Source organism: Pezoporus occidentalis, unplaced genomic scaffold (genome assembly GCF_034315485.1).
Source record: "Pezoporus occidentalis ecotype Australia unplaced genomic scaffold, CSIRO_AGI_Poc_V1 ctg14, whole genome shotgun sequence".
Lineage (NCBI taxonomy): Eukaryota > Metazoa > Chordata > Aves > Psittaciformes > Psittacidae > Pezoporus > Pezoporus occidentalis.
In genome coordinates this window covers 3,819,816-3,835,959 of record NW_026913209.1, presented here as the reverse complement: position 1 = coordinate 3,835,959, position 16,144 = coordinate 3,819,816, and the positions used below count along the sequence as shown (strand labels likewise).

Genomic DNA, 16,144 nt, shown 5'->3' with positions numbered 1-16,144 from the left:
AGAGTACTTCACAGTAAAATACCTCTTTATTAGGAATATATTTAAAACTAGCTTTTTATTTCAGGTAAGAAAAATAGCATTCTGACTTTTAGCCAGTGCTGATTCCGGTCATACACAATAAAAACAGCTAGAAAAGTTATTTGCACAGTTGTTGCCCAGTAACAGTTCTCTTAACTGACCATTCATTGCCTTTGATTTTTAGCTTGTTCTTAAATATGTTGAAGAAATTCTTCAAACAAGGTGTGTATTTAGATCTTTCTTAAGACTGACAGACTGGCTTGACAGCGACTCTGCATGTTACTAGCTCACATACAACTGTTAAAAGCCTTCTTTTAAAGAACAACATGATTCAAAGCTGATCTGTGGAGACAATTAAGAGGGCAACTCTCCAGGAAGACTGCGGTAGAACAAATCCCACTCTTCTACTATACAGCTGAGTACTGTAAAGTAGCAGCAATGTCAAGAACTTACAATTCATATGGTAAACTGTTCTGTGTGTACATTTTTATACAAGTCCAGACTCTCTCTTGCTATGCTATAACTTAACAGATGAATTAATTGTATCATGCTGCAAACAAAGATATGAAACCTTTGTGTAAGCATTACTGGTTTAGGAGTGTGCATAAATACCTGCCTTCTAAAAAAATACAGAAGCTGTTTAATTTTCCATCATAAGCTTATGTATCATGAGCTATATAATTAGGCAGCATGATTTAAAACAGGTTTTCATCCAATTAAAAATGAAATCTATGCATTTCGTGAAAGTGTTATACAGCATTTGTAATGAAGTCCCTGTTTTTTAAGACACCTGACATCCATTTTCAATACAAGATATATCAGACAGGGAAAGTATTCCCAAATATATTGGTTTTGTTTTTGTAATTTCTTCCATCCTCTGTGGCCAATATGAAGCTAAAATATACCTGTTTTAAGTAGACTTCCATATGTTGATGTTTCTTAAATGCAGATGGAAACAATGGATGATGATATTACAACAATCTCCAAATACACTGAGAATAGCCAATAAGCTACAAGTTTGTGGCTGTTTTAAGCAGTATCTTAAAAAAAATACATAACACCAAAATTAGGCTATATCAGGAAGCAATCTGATACTCAAATAAATAGAAAATTTGCATTTTAATGTCACATTGAATTTTAGTACATTTCAATCCAAGAAAAAAATAAACTGACAGACACAGAAAGGAGTACAGGGTTATATATTACAATATGCCTTGTTATAATACATTTGTGGCTTATGATAGAGAAACCTCAAGGGCAGAGTTTGAGTTCATTTAATTGTCAGATACAAAGCATTAAATGCATTTCTGAAATAAGTACTTTCATTTAATTTTGAAATCTTAAAACAATGTTAGAACTTGCACTTTTCTTTTAAAAAAGAAAAGAGAATTACCACGGAGCTAAATAAGTATTCTGAAAGGTTTAAACGACACAGAAAATGCTTTTCCCAATTTTACATACAACAAAAGGATACACGATTTCAAAAAGAGCACCTACAACACTCCATGTTGACCTTGACCTAGAAATGCATATTATTGAACTCCACAAAGAATCCAGCAGATTTTGAAAGTTGTCCATTTCACACGAAAGCAAGAGAAAGGGTTATCATATGCAAAAATATTTTTCCGAACTGTTCTTAACTTGCAATTGAAAACTAAAGGCATGGTCTCTTCATTATAAAAAAATAAAGGTACAACAGAAACTCTAAAGGAAAATATTCAGCTACACTGAAGTTGCAACCCTCTGAAAAGAAAGAAAAAGGAAGAAAGTCAATTAGCTAAGCTCTGTGCTCTAACCAAACTACTTACAGTGACTTTCAATGGCAAAAGCCCATGCTGACTGGGTGATTTGACAGTTCCAAATACTTTTTGTAATAATTCTTATTTGTATACAAGGACACTAAAATGATCCAGTCATGCAACGTTCACTTTAAGCATTTTGCATCTCTTTTCCAATCTTATAGCTAAGGATCTTGTTCCAGTCAATCTTGGTGCGGGTAACTGGCAATTGTCGACGTAAGGCCTTGAAAGTAGTGTCCGACATAGTCTGATAATTCTCACTGATAGCAGTCTGTTGAAGTCATACAAAACAAAGGCACATCAAGAACAGGATGTTATAGAAGAAGTTAAATGACTGAGTAGTCTTGTTACCTCTTAAAAAGGCTTAATAAAAATATTCTACATTAAAATAATATGTTATGAAGGAAAGCTGCTAGATCTAGACTGAAATTATGTGAAGAAAATCAGTGAGACAGCTGCAATAAACACGGCCGTAGACTAAGGGCTTCAGCAAACCACAGCAGCACAAATAAAGTGCTGATCAGTTAGCTCATACATCATTAATTTCAGACACCAAAGTCTTCCACTGCTTCTTCTGTGGTGATAGTTGGGTCAGTCCACAATATCGTATGAACTTGAATACAATACATATGCTACATACATAGTAAATTTTTATTAAAGAGCATTTTTTTAAACCAACAGAACATGGCATCTGAAATTTACCTTATGCTCAAGACCTACATGAACATGAATTGACATCTACAGAGGATATCTAGAACAGTTACACTTTGCTAACTTTAAAATGACTAATTGAAATGGATAATACTTACACTTAGCAAAGCTGTCTAACAGACTCTAAATAGAATCTGTACAAAAATTCCACTTCAGGAATACACTAATACTGAAAGAGCTCAGAATTGCTGATATTTGATAATGCCAAGGACTTTACTGCTCTCAAAGAAACCCGTCTTAATGTTGCTTTAAGTAGGTGACTGCAATCACCAGAAAATATGAAAAAGGAGGATACAGTTAACAGCAGCATATAATCTATTTATATTTTTAAGGAACTGCTTTATCTTGATATCATAAACTTGCTAATTATAGAATACTAGCTTTGGTTAAGTATATGGTAATGTTATACATGCGAGTAAGGATATAGTTTTTGTTTCCAACACACCTGATATTCGTTTTCTGCAGCCTCTACTATTTTTATAAATTCCTTTGCTGTCTGGGCTTCATTCTAGAAAAAAAACAAAAAAAAAACCAGCATACCTGTATGAGGTCTGATGTACAGCATGTTCCTAAGAGCATCTGGATTATGTTTTTTTTCCTGTAGTTATGAGTGATGTCAGGTAGACTCCAGATAGACACAACCATTTACTGGCTATACCAAAACTGAACAAAACATTTATCCAAAAGGCAGGTGCCACATAAAAACAGTTGAATGGCAACGTGCATAAAGATTACTATGGAGCTCACTAGTATATTCTGATTTAAAATTCTATGGCACGACAAAAAGACATGTGGACCAGAATAACATCTGGAAGTATGACCATGTACACACACAAATCTCTAAAACTTGCAAAGTATAAGTATTAACATTATCAATGTTAAATTTCCAGTACAAATTCAGGAAAACTTAAGAGACCACCACCTAACCCAGAAGTATGAAGAATGCAACCAAAAAATCACCACAAATTGTTCACCTCTACACATTCTGAATCCGAAGACTAAACAGAGGGAAACACTCGACATTATATACCTAGACTTCTGAAAACATCCTCAAGTACATTTTGCAAAAATGAGGGTACCACATGCCACAATGTCCAAAATTCATTATGACTGATAAACACTTCCTTAGCTTCAGGCCTCACCCTTAAGTATGCAAGTGTGTGTTTTGAAAATAAAAAATGACCCATCAGTCAATCTGGAGACAAATTAACTGAAGTGCTTGAAAGAAGTCTCAAGAAGTGAGGGTTCATGAATTTCAAGACTTCCAACTTGGTGTTAGAGACATTCCTAAGGGTACTTTCTTCAGAAGCTGTTGAAAGCTAGTAGTGTTCTTGCCCCATGTGATCCCTCATTCCTACAAAGATAAAGACTGGGAAAAAACTGTGGCAGCTTCAATTACAACTGGTTCAAAGTTCCAGTGAAACTGCACCTAGCAGCTGTGAAAGCGCTCCTATACACCACAGAAAGACATAAAGGAGGAGTCAGAGACCAAGTAGAATGAATGAAAGGGCTTTGACTTTTCAGTGAACTGAGGCAAGGAATTCAAAGGCTCTGCTCACAAAAGGAAGAATTCTGGGGTATGAAGTCTTATTTGGCTCAGAGAGAAACTAGGGATAAGAAAGTAACCTTCAGCAAAATTATTCATAGCTCTAGCTACAACGGATCTCTTCAGTCATGTATTTCAGTTGCAAACATTAATGGTATAAAACTGCTTCTCTGCCAAACAACAAAAAAGAAGAGTCATTCAGGCTCCTTTTAATCTACCTACCATTCTTTCTGTTTGAAGTAAGAACGTGTGCAGCCTCTGCCCTCCATGAAGCTCAAAATCAAGGCTAAAAATTAGCAATCAGCAGCATACTTCCTTTTGTTTTAACAGAAGGTAGGAAAGTTACATAAAAGATGCTTTCCTACTTATCGGTCTTCTGCTGCTTTGTTAAATTGCGGAATAGGATTAAATTATTTCCCAATAGAAATTGAAGCAAAAGCTATTGAAAGGGGAACTTCTTCCACATAATCTTCCCTGAAGCAACTTTCAGTTGAATGATGGATTAAACAGATCCCTTCACTTAGGGGATCAAAAGTAATTTTATACCTACAGCTCCAGGAGCGTTATCAGTTGGCACCACCGCCCCCATTCTTTGTGGTTCTATTGCAACTGAAAAGCCAACAAGCCCTGCTTTATATTAGCAAACAATATTCTTTATTGATGAGTTGAGCTTTTCAGCCAAATTGGTCACGACTAGTTATTATCTTTTAAACATTTCTACTGTTCACTTTTACAAACGCCCTCTGCCAGTTTGACCTCACCAGCTTAAGTTTTATTACAGAACACTCCAACAGAAAATCTCCCTGTTTATAAACACAATCTCCAGCAGGCAAAAGAAGCATTACTTCAAAAGCAGTAGTTCTTCATATTACCACATTCCCAACTCTTAAAGGATACATCTAATACTGTTTTCAAACAATTTGTACTTCCACTGCCTGCTCCTCACATAATCCATTTGGAATGAAGTTGAAAAAAAGAAAAAAAAAAAGATGCTTTAAATATAAAGCGTGTTACGCTTCTCAAGCTGACGCATCTCTGAAAGGGCTTTTTGTATAGAAAAGCAAGAGGCTGACAGCACCAGTTACGGACAGGGAGGAAATGAAGGGGGAGTACTCACCAACTGGTATCATTTGTTTACTAATTTTAGCATAGTGGTCTTCTCCCAGTGAAGCAAAGGAGAATCTCCCATTGTACTATGTAAGTGGGTTGTTATAACTCAAACCTTCTTCATATAAAAAAAATAATTTTATAGGTCATTCTGCAGACCTACAAAAGTTTAAATACAACAGTGCAGAAAGACTGACAGGAAGATAATTACAGATGTACAATCAAAGTTAATTTAATTTATATAAGCCACATGCAGTCATATATTAATTTTAGGTTTTGGGGTTTGTTTTTTTTTTTCCTTTTAAACAATAACTATACGTTAGGTAGAAGTTGTAAATGTTACACACACACACTATTTAAAAATTAGAACATTAATTGCCATTCATGCAAAAGAGCAAACTCGCATCCCAACTTCTGAGCCTTTTTTCATCTTGCTTTTCTTCTTAAATTGAAAATTCACTTCAATATATGGACTAAGCTTTTTAAAAGTTCACTTACAGACACTGTTAGAGAATCTTGTATGTCTTTATGGCTCACCAGCTGAACGTTACCATCTTCATAATAATGAACCTACAGAAAATTAAACAAAGAATATCGTATGAAATGTTACAGACCACCAACATACAGGAAAATCAAAGCATTGTAGTATTTATCATAACAACAAACCTATACAAATGAAATGAAAACATACTTAAAATGTTACAGACAACAAAACAAACTGGAAAACCAAAATGCTGTAAAATCTAAATATTTTTGAGGGGAATAGTAAAGAAGGTACTCTGGAAACATTTTTGTGTTGATGTTAATCAAAACGTAAACATCTTTACATGAAACATCATGACGACAACAACATACTAGTTATGGGACCTTACTAGGAACTCTTGAAATGAACAGATTATTCTAAATGGTGAAGATATATTCAAAATAAAAATAGTTTTGGCAAGGCTTCAGGATACTCTGAAGTTGCTTTTCTATGCCATCCAAACTGTTTTCTAGGGACAGCGCAACATTAAGCTTCGCCTTCTAGATCTATGTGGTTTTGGTATTTTCCTCTATTACATATAGCTCATAACAAAAGCTGGTATTTATCTAAATAAAAGAGCTATTTGGAACAGAGTCTGCCAAGGTTAGATAGCAAAGCAGAATGAAATCTATTTCCTCTTGAAATGTCATATCTACAGAATAGCTTCCTTGATTATTTTGCAGCATGAGGAGACCAGTAAAACTCTACCCAAGCTAACTTCAGTACTTTCAAATTCAGGTGGGAGGGATCTGAAAACATTCAGTTTCTAATGCAAAGGCTGGAAAACTTAAAAACCAGGAAGCATATATAGTTACATGTAATCATTCATAATAACTGATACAGAAGACACTGACTTTTAAACAGGTATCCTTAAAGATCTTTTCACAATTTTGATCAAGTCAACATAGTCAATGTAGCTGGTATTATGAGAAACTGAAACATTTGTGTCTCACCCTGTTAGTCAAGGTAACATTTTAATTTGCAGAGCAATGCACAATACTATAATTTCATATACATTATGACCATATGTGTAAGAGATTGCCAATTTTATAAACAACAATAGAGGAAACAACAGAGCAAGACAGCTGTAATACCTAAGCAAAAGAAAGGTTTCCTATATGAAAAAAACACATTTCCTATGATTCATCTTACATTTTTATTTTGCTTATTATCAAATACTTGTTTTTCAACAGAAGGTACCATCCTAACCATAAAATAAGCTTCTTTTCAAATCAAATACTACTGGGTAAAACTTCTGCCAGCCTTTTTCAATCCAGTTCCTAAAAGATGAGAAGTACTTTCTTAGTGCAAAATTCTGAGACCTCCCAATGAAACAGCATAACCCAGAGAAGTATGAATCTCCCCTCTTCTCTGTCTCAGTCCACTGCAGAGGGCCTAAACCACCCCTGTGCTCTGAGGCCAGCATCAGCATGAACATCTTATCTATCTTACCAAGTCACATTCCTGGCAAATGCTCAGGCCTAAAAACTTAACAGGGATGAAGAGTCAAATCTATTCTGGGACGCGTTGTATCTTACACAAAATACGAGAAGTAACTGTTCTGTACTACAGCTCACTGCTGACATCCTTCTAGAATGCTAGGGCTGGGTTCAGAAGGCTACAAGAAGGATGATGCTTATGAAGAGAAGCTCTTGGAAAGGTTAGCTAAGGAGGGATGAAAATAACAAATTATCTAAGAGATAAAATTAGTAACCAGTACACTTATCAGTTTTTTTCCATGCACAGTTGGGGAATGTCCAAGCACCACAGGGATTGGTTTTAGGAAAAAGCTCTGCTATTGCAGTTTTACCCTTAAATATAATTAGAATATTAATCAATGTAAGATATTAAGACAGTTGAGAATATCCTATATTAGAATTTATTAATAGATATTTCTTTTCAAAGGGAAGAAACTGTGCAAGTGACCTTAAAAATACTGAAAACACCTGAAGATAGCAGGCAATGCTGGAATCTGCCCCAACTTATTTTTAAAAGCTCTTATCAGAAACAGAGCAATGCCTGTATTGCTGTCAAATAGGGCAATGGCTGTATTGCAAATAACACAAACTTCAGTACTCTGAAATTTTGCTAAAGTTGCAGTGAGTTCATATTCTAGAGGATTATTTTGCTCCTTAACAACAAAACAAAAATAAATAAACAAAGAAAAAAAAAAGGCACTTTATTTGGAGGGGGTAAGAGGAACACTCCCACAAACGTTGAAGAAATGGTACACAATTTCTAAAGAAATTGAAACTGACTTCAAAATTCCCTGGCAAAACAAGTAGCTCCTGTGCAAGCAAAAAAGTGAAACTTTTCATTACTTTCCAGAACACAGGCTTTAACAGATGTAAAGAATGCCTTAATTATGTGAAACAGTAATAAAAGACAAAATTAGCTGGTGCCCAAATCAAGATACTTATTAAAATCTGCCTAAAATCCCTAATCAGGCTATTTTCTAGGCTACTGGGCTAACCTTTCCCAGAATTAGGTATACATCTGCCTGCTTGTTCTGAAAAATCTCCTAAAACATTTAACCAGAAGTGCATGCTGTGGAGAGAATGCTTTGCTGCCAGCTGGATTTGAGTGACAGTTTACTTACATCCTCCCAAATTCTTGAGAAGCCTAAAAGTTACTTAAGATGCTTACCATGACCTTGATCAGACAACAATAATGGTTGTCGATATTTTGACTATCATTCTAGCTGTCAGAGAATTTGCCCCAGAAATTGAAACCAGATTCAGGCCCCTGCTTGGGTGGATCTGAACACTGCTACCTACCACATCCTAAAATAACATCCTAGCTTCAGGGTATGGCTAGAAAGACATTGCATTGTATCTTCCTTCTGCAGTCAATTCACTGACCAGTAAGGAAGTGCAAAACTCATGGGGGCACAGAAAGAGCAGGAAAATGGAACTTGAATAAAGTACTGTGCTAAAAGCCAGGCTGCACTAAGATCCTAGTCCCTGATTCCAGAATTGTTTTAATAAACTCCTGGAAAATATGCAAACACATTCCAAGCAACCAATCCAGGAAGTCAAGTCCCCCTGCTGACCACCATGACAAGTCAGGCTTCCTTTGGTCTCAAGATTTCTGCATTCCTGCTCAGGCAGTATGAATGCCCTAATGCCACCAGTAAGGGCAAATTCTGAATGAAGCAGACCCTGATTCAAAAATTGCAGAATGACTGAATGACTGAAACCAAAGATTCCCACCTTTCTGAGCAGTTGGGTGGGTAACATTAAAAAAACCCAAATCCTGCTATTACCAGTTAAAGAAGAAAAAAAGTTGTACTTTAAAAAAAGCGCATCCCTCAGGAAAGGCTTGTGCCACTTTGAATTCAAGAAGCAAGAAACAAAAGAGGTACATGCCTAGCTGAGGTGAGTACACCTTCTGAAAGTCTTCTAAATCATTGAACACATATTCTTCTGTTTGTAAGATTAGGTAAATATGCAATTGAATTCACTAACACTTAAGTGAATGGCCATCTCTGCTTTGCTTAGTGGGTCCCCAAATTCTCTTAGAATACTTAATACACTGGCCTGAATCTCCCTTGATAATAACTGGAGAGTTTACTGATCAGGACACAGTCTGAGATAAGCATACCTGAATTTTCAAGATGCCAGCCACTTGAGTGGTTGAAGGGGTGATTGTAAACTTCCATTCTGACCTCCAACGGCCATTCCTTTAAAGAAAATAAAAACGGAAATCAGATGTCACCCCACTGGTTAAGAAGAAGACCCAACATATAATGATAGTCAAAGGCAAACAGAATGAAATATGCTGTGCACACATGCACAAAATCTCTCCTTGAAGATTCAGCCCTATAGTAAGTTGAGAAGAGAACAGTTTCCCAAAATATTTAACCTAAGTTTTGGATGTGGACCAAGGAGATTTATTAGCACGGACCTTTTAACAAGGAATTAACTTCTGAAAGTACCTAAAGCCTCCAATGTTCTTCCCCTCCTTTATAATTAGTTAGGCATATATAGTCAGCATTTTTCCGGGACCTGGATGTCTTGCTGGATCAACGGAAGTCACACTTCACATCAGGCTATGAAAAGATTGAATGGAAGCAATCTTAAAGTAGCAAGACTTTCCACTATGCTGAACTGTAACTAGGCCTTTCAGCACTTCTAGCATTTTTGTTTCAGGACAACTATTTCCTTCCAGTTTCCTTCCACAAATTCAACATCCTTGCCAGATTGCTTAAAGGGAGTTTCAAACATCTGGAAAAGAGTATGGGGAGATTGTAGTTTCACCTGATTTCTTTCCTGTAGACTAGATATTTTCTTTTTTAGTTATGAGGTTAGTGAATTAGAAGGTTAGTACATTAAAGCTATATTAAGAATGCATTGTGGCTGTCTCTTGTTTCCTCTTTTGATTGCACTTAAAGAAGGAAAAAGTTGAAACTACGAGTTCCAGTCCTACTAAGGTTAGCAGGGGGAAGGAAAGAGAGACTTTAAGATTAACAGCTACTAATAGATCTATATTAACACATCCCTGATACTAACAACATTAACTCAGTAATAAAGCCATTCATAATTATTTCAGACAATATCTAAACTACAGATTATCACTGAAAATTCAGACTAAGGCAACTCAGAAGAAGCTTGTTGGAATCTCTAAGAAACTGAAAGGGCCCCCTAATGCAGTGATACTAGTATTATTGGTAGCCTCACAGACCAACCCATTAATTATAAGAAAGCTTACATGCTGAACTACATTTTATAGATGCACAGGATTCAATGACTAGCTACCACATTTATTTTTGCTTTTTAGTCACTTTGTAGTCCTAAAAGCCAAGATGAACACAATGCTTCTACTCTGGGATATCTTCTTTTGTCCTTAAGATGCTATTACAATAAAAAGTGTTCAAGTTCAGAAGGATCCTTCAGCAGGAAATGCTCTAAGTTAAAGACAATGCATCATTATTTAGCTCTGCTGACACTTAAGAGGTTTTGTAAGAGATTGACTGTCCTTCCTTTCACATTTTTTAATAAACCATCTCTGCTACTATGCTGGTAGTATTTCAGAAATCTTAGAATGTTTTTCTTTGGTCTGTACTGATTTTCTGTCATCCCACAAACATGGTTTCATGGTAGGTTGCCAGCCTTTCAAATGCCTAAAAACCTGCGACACCTTGAGAATAAACACTGGCTGTGGCCTGGGCTGGATACCCAGACATCCAGGTGGATAACTGAGAAGTCTGCTTAACTTTGGTTAACATTCCTCCATTCCTAAATCCCCCAAACCAATATAAATTTATTAAAATTTGCTAAGAGTGAGAATTGGAGCCTAACTAGCCCCCTGTAAAAGTCTTAGAAACATGGTTAATATTTACCCACGTAGGTTTGACCATAACTTCATGAATGAAAACTTTCAGGAAAGATTTTTTCCATCTATAAACAGTTGTTGCATATCAGTCTCTTCTTTAAAGACTATAGTATTAAAATAACTATTTGGAATACCAGAATTTATTTGTACTTCTGACCTAAAAAGAAAACTCAATTATTACTTCAAGTTACTTTTAATACTGATTACATCAATATTAAATTGATTTACATCAACTTTTAATATTGATGTAAAACTTAACTAGTCAAGTTTAAGTCGGTGGAAGAAATTATTAACTGTGTAACAAGTGTACTGGGCAAATCATTGATCAGATATAGACACATGCTCAAATTACTATACAAATATAATGTTCACCTTCAGCATCAGAAAACAATATTTCTGCACTTACATACATTAACAGGATTTCAAGTAGATGCAAAATAGCAAACAAAATAATGAAATCCATTTCTTCATAGAACTGTGTATATTAGCTATCTTTCAGAGATAGCTCCTTATCTCATTTCTGATACTGTGATACCTCTGTTGTCTCTGGCCAGTTTACTGCAAGGAGCTACCCAAAGTTCACTCCAGACTGTGGAAAACATCTCTTAACCAAGTGAAGAAACAAGAAAATCAAGCTGCAATTTATAAGAGCTCATTCCATCCAAGACCACTTTCATCTTCCTCACCAAAAAATTAACAACTCAAGTCTGACAGTACATTAATCTTTGGTCACCTTTCTCCAAGACATTCAAAGTAGGAGGAGCTGGATTTAAGCTATCAGTCACAAAGGAAACAACACTAGCAGAAGTAACTGTATTAGGGAACAGAGACACGGATATCAGTGCTGTTGTGATAAACTAGAAGAATCATAAGGAATTCTATGAAGTTCACAAAGCTCTTCAAGGAAGATGCAGACGTGTAACCTGCCACTTTACTTACCACAAAGGAAGATATATATATATATATTTTTTTTTTTTTGACAGAAAAACTTGGGGTGAAAGGAGAGAAAAATGTCACATGCAAGATGTGCCAGCACCTCCTTCTCTGAACTAAGGGTTACCAGTGTAATGGCACTAGTGCAGTTATTCCATTTGCTGTATTTTACTGTATTTGTACCCATACAGAAACTTACCAAAAATTTTTTGCTTGGAACTGATGGCTCTCTATGCATGCAATAATGGTCTGCTGTCCATCAACTGTTTTACCATACACCTGAATTAGAAATGAAAACAAACAAAACAAAAACCCAACAACAACAAAAAGAGTTAAGTTTCAGCATCTGTCTTGCTCAAACTGCTTAGAGGTATCTTGTTCTCTTATTGTTACATAAATTGTAAAATTTAATTTTATAACTATTGTGGTTTTTACATAGTATTTTATACATGAAACATTAAAGTGTGTATTGCAATGCAGAAAAATGTAAGATTAGAAAATCTGAAGGTCAAGCATCTTAACTGAAATTTTATGTTCTGCAAACTCATTTTTCTACATTATAGGCATTTTAAGCCTATAGCAGTGACTGGTGTGACTATATGCTTTACCAGCTGGGTTTTTAGGGATCAGTTATTCTACAACTAAATGATGAGTTAAGCCTTTACGGACTAACAAAAAGGTGATTAAAAGGGTGGTTTGGTCTTCTGTCCTGCTTATCCCCTAAAATCAGATACTACTAAAATTATCTCAGTGAACATGCAATCTGGTTTCCTTAACAGAAGCTGGAACTCATCTGGATTGCCTGGAATCAAATTCAATGTTTTAACTCAGCAACTGATGGTTTTGGGTTTTTTTCTGTAGTTAATTTTTCCATCAGGTTAATACAAACCACAGCTATCACTAGATCAGTTTGCTGAGCTTCAGTCACAGGGTTCCTTAACAGCAAATGAATGCTATTTAGGCCAGATTAAGAGGTTTTATTTTAAGAAGCCATCAGAACCTGCTGATTCTGGTGGTAAGAATATAGTACTTTGGTATGCAGGAAATGTCATGGAAAGAAAACAGTTTGCTTTGCTGACAGTTTTGTCTGTCAGGTTAAGCCAAGGCAAGTCTTGTGGATAATTTTTTTTTGGTAAGTAACCAGCCAGGACCAATGGGATCAATCTGCAACAATCTACAGAAGGTCTTAAGCACTGAGAGTCAGCACTATCACCTGCAGTAACCACCCCACCAGTAATCCAATAGCTGAAATATGAAACATCTGAAGTTTTGCCTCATTTCCCTACATGAATTCTTGACAGGACTAAATTCTTTGCTGTCTTTACTGTTGGAACTACACATCTTCCTGGTTTTCAGTTTCAGTTTTTTCATTTCTTTTTAGATTTCTGTCTATAGTGGTACACTGGTTATATAATTTAGTACTTACTGTGCAGACACCATTTGGGTAGTGTTCTTTCACATATGCTTTCATTGCTGTTTCAACTGAATTCCTCCAGGATTCTATGGCATTTTCAACTTCATGGGGTCTGGGATCAGTAGCCTCCTTTCTTAAGTGATCAAATTTAAAAGAAATCTTGTTCTTGGGATCCAAAAACTTTCCATTTCCCAAATCACCATGTTCTGTTATCAAAACCTGTATTGTAAAATTTTATTTAATAACATTTACTATTGGGAAAAAAAGAGGAAAAAAAAAATCCCACACCAAATCTAATTATATCCTACATTTAACTGGAGCTTACTTATAGCCAAAGACTCACATACATATATATATATATATTTACATATAAACTATGCATATAGCACAAGAGGACAAGTCTAACATGACACCGATTCGGAAACAAAAGCATCCTGAATCATACCCTCTTACTGCAACAAACAATGAAATACAGTAATTCAGGTTTTCTAGTACCACAGATGGAGCAAGCTGTTTCTACAACTCCAAATCATGTCTGAATGAATTCAAGCCAACACCACAGACTGAAATTTCAAGCTCTTCAGATGCCCTAAATGATTAACTTATGGAACTAGTACTATTGGAGGTCCATAGTCTCTGTATTTTGGCAGGAAAGATGCATTTCTTTTCATTTTCTTGCCAAGATATGTTCCAATACCGGAACATCTTGAACAGTTTAAGGAACGTGGCAAGGATTTCATTGTATTCATACCTGTTCGTCATAACCGTCAATTTTTACTGGAGTAAACTGGTCCAAGTTGTACTGTGCAAATGCACTACAAGAGGAAAAAAAACACAACACCAAACGCCTGCGTCAAGCACAATCTTTTTCCTTAGTAGCTGTAAGATATCTAAATAACATCTAATGACCTGGGCAAGGATGCATCAAAAAAATTATATCAATACTTTGTTATCTAGTAGGCCCAAATTCTTAGAATCACTTTGGGTCAAATTACAGATTCCAATGAACACCACACGATTTATGTTCACAAGTAACCTGATATAAACAAACACACAGGCTTTACAGGAACCCATAGAAACTGGAGCAACAGATTAAGTTTAAAATTCACAGGGATCCAACCTACTAAGCTGGACATGTCTGTTCTTAGAGATGAAACTAATTTTGGCATCAAATACAGTAAGTGTAATGTTTTGATATAGAAGGGTCTACGGAAGCAGTATCTTACAGATGTTCCGTGCCTAACACTGAATGCTTGGTACCAAGAAACAGAAAATGAAATCCAAAAAGATGGATACTAGTTCCAAAATCCAGGTCATCCATTTCCAAAACGATTGTTCTAAATATTAGGATACAGTACAGATCTCTCCTCTGCCAAGAATTTAATCTTTATCAAAGATGTATGACACAAAGTTTTACTTGCCAAGCACTCATCTTTTTAAATTAATTTCTTACTGTCAAAATCTTACTGAAAAACATCTTGCTTTTGTGCAACTGAGTATATGGCATCTGGTACTTACTGGGCTGCTCCTTCCCTGAGAAGATTGTCATTATTAAGCAGCAACCGAACATCTGAAAGAAGGTATTTACAACATAAAAGTACAGTTAACTAGAAACTTGTTTCAGTCACATAGCAAATGTCAACAGATTGTACAAACACAAACCATAAACCACCCCATACCCATAAGATTACTAAGTATGAAATTTATTGCTTCATATTTCATAATTTTGACTCAACAAAATTAGAAGAGTAGTATGGAAATGGATCCCTTCCAACACAACCTGATAAGCATATATAAGCCCCATTCTTCAGTCTGTGTGACAGCTGTAGGAATCTGTCAGACTACCTTTTAGAGAAGTTCTGAATGAGAACAGTACAGGATTCACAAGTTCACTTGTAACACGTAAACTACCAAATCCTTCACACTATACTGATTGTAGTGATTACTGTATTTTGACAACATTAATATATGTGTTGTACTTACTAATTTTTAAGCCTTATCATTTTTCTCTTTGTTCCTCAGTGACACTTAGTAGCCAGAGTACAATATATCATAATACCATTTCTTCTATCATCATACAAGAAACACATGAATATAAAGTCAATACTCTCCTCAGAATGACTTCATATTTACTAGGCAGTAAATGGTTGTTTATGTACTTGACTTACTGGCTTACTATTTACTAGGTACTATTTTAATAACAATGTAATGCACTGATCATTAGCTGATCATTAGTCTTGATATAACACTTTAAATTCTAAAGATTCACAAGGTATCATACAAGTAAAATAAATATCTCGAATATACTTGAAGTATTACCTAAACCAAAACACAAAACAACAAAACACCCCAAACAAAAACAACCACCTCACAAAGTCAAGAAAACCCTAAGCCAAACCAAATGAAAACACAGTTTGAAGGGCTGGAGTTTAAAGCTTTCTCTCTTTTTTTAAGAAGTCAGTTTGAATCGTATTGAACACTTGTCAGGCATTTATTATCAAATGCTTTGTTATGTGTTTTCAAACATATTGTACTCAGTTACTGAGCAGGTAGCTGCAACTATAAACTAGCTTAACAATAAAGTTGATAGCAGTACTGCTGTGAGAAATTGTATTAACTTTCAGGGAGCTGGTTTAATGGGCAGCTCATCAATTGCCCATTTCACAAATGCAGTAAGTTTAAATAATAATCAGATGGTCACAGTTTAACTGAAGAAAAAAACTCTTACATTCTCTATAAGCTCTCACCAGCCTGACACT

The 16,144-nt window shown here is 35.5% G+C and overlaps 1 protein-coding gene across 1 annotated transcript in view; it reads right to left on the bottom strand.

Annotated features, from left to right (window-relative positions):
• Nucleotides 1–1,118: 1,118 nt before the first annotated feature.
• Nucleotides 1,119–16,144, bottom strand: part of CAPZA2 (capping actin protein of muscle Z-line subunit alpha 2) — a 32,056-nt gene continuing 17,030 nt past the window's right edge. Inside the window, exons 3-10 of the mRNA XM_062609614.1 lie at nt 14,904–14,955; nt 14,137–14,200; nt 13,398–13,604; nt 12,171–12,250; nt 9,308–9,386; nt 5,680–5,751; nt 2,974–3,036; nt 1,119–2,088 (exon numbers count right to left, since the gene is read on the bottom strand). Of these exons, the coding sequence (XP_062465598.1) occupies nt 1,948–2,088; nt 2,974–3,036; nt 5,680–5,751; nt 9,308–9,386; nt 12,171–12,250; nt 13,398–13,604; nt 14,137–14,200; nt 14,904–14,955 (758 nt within the window). The 3' untranslated portion in view covers nt 1,119–1,947. The remainder of the gene's footprint in view (nt 2,089–2,973; nt 3,037–5,679; nt 5,752–9,307; nt 9,387–12,170; nt 12,251–13,397; nt 13,605–14,136; nt 14,201–14,903; nt 14,956–16,144) is intronic.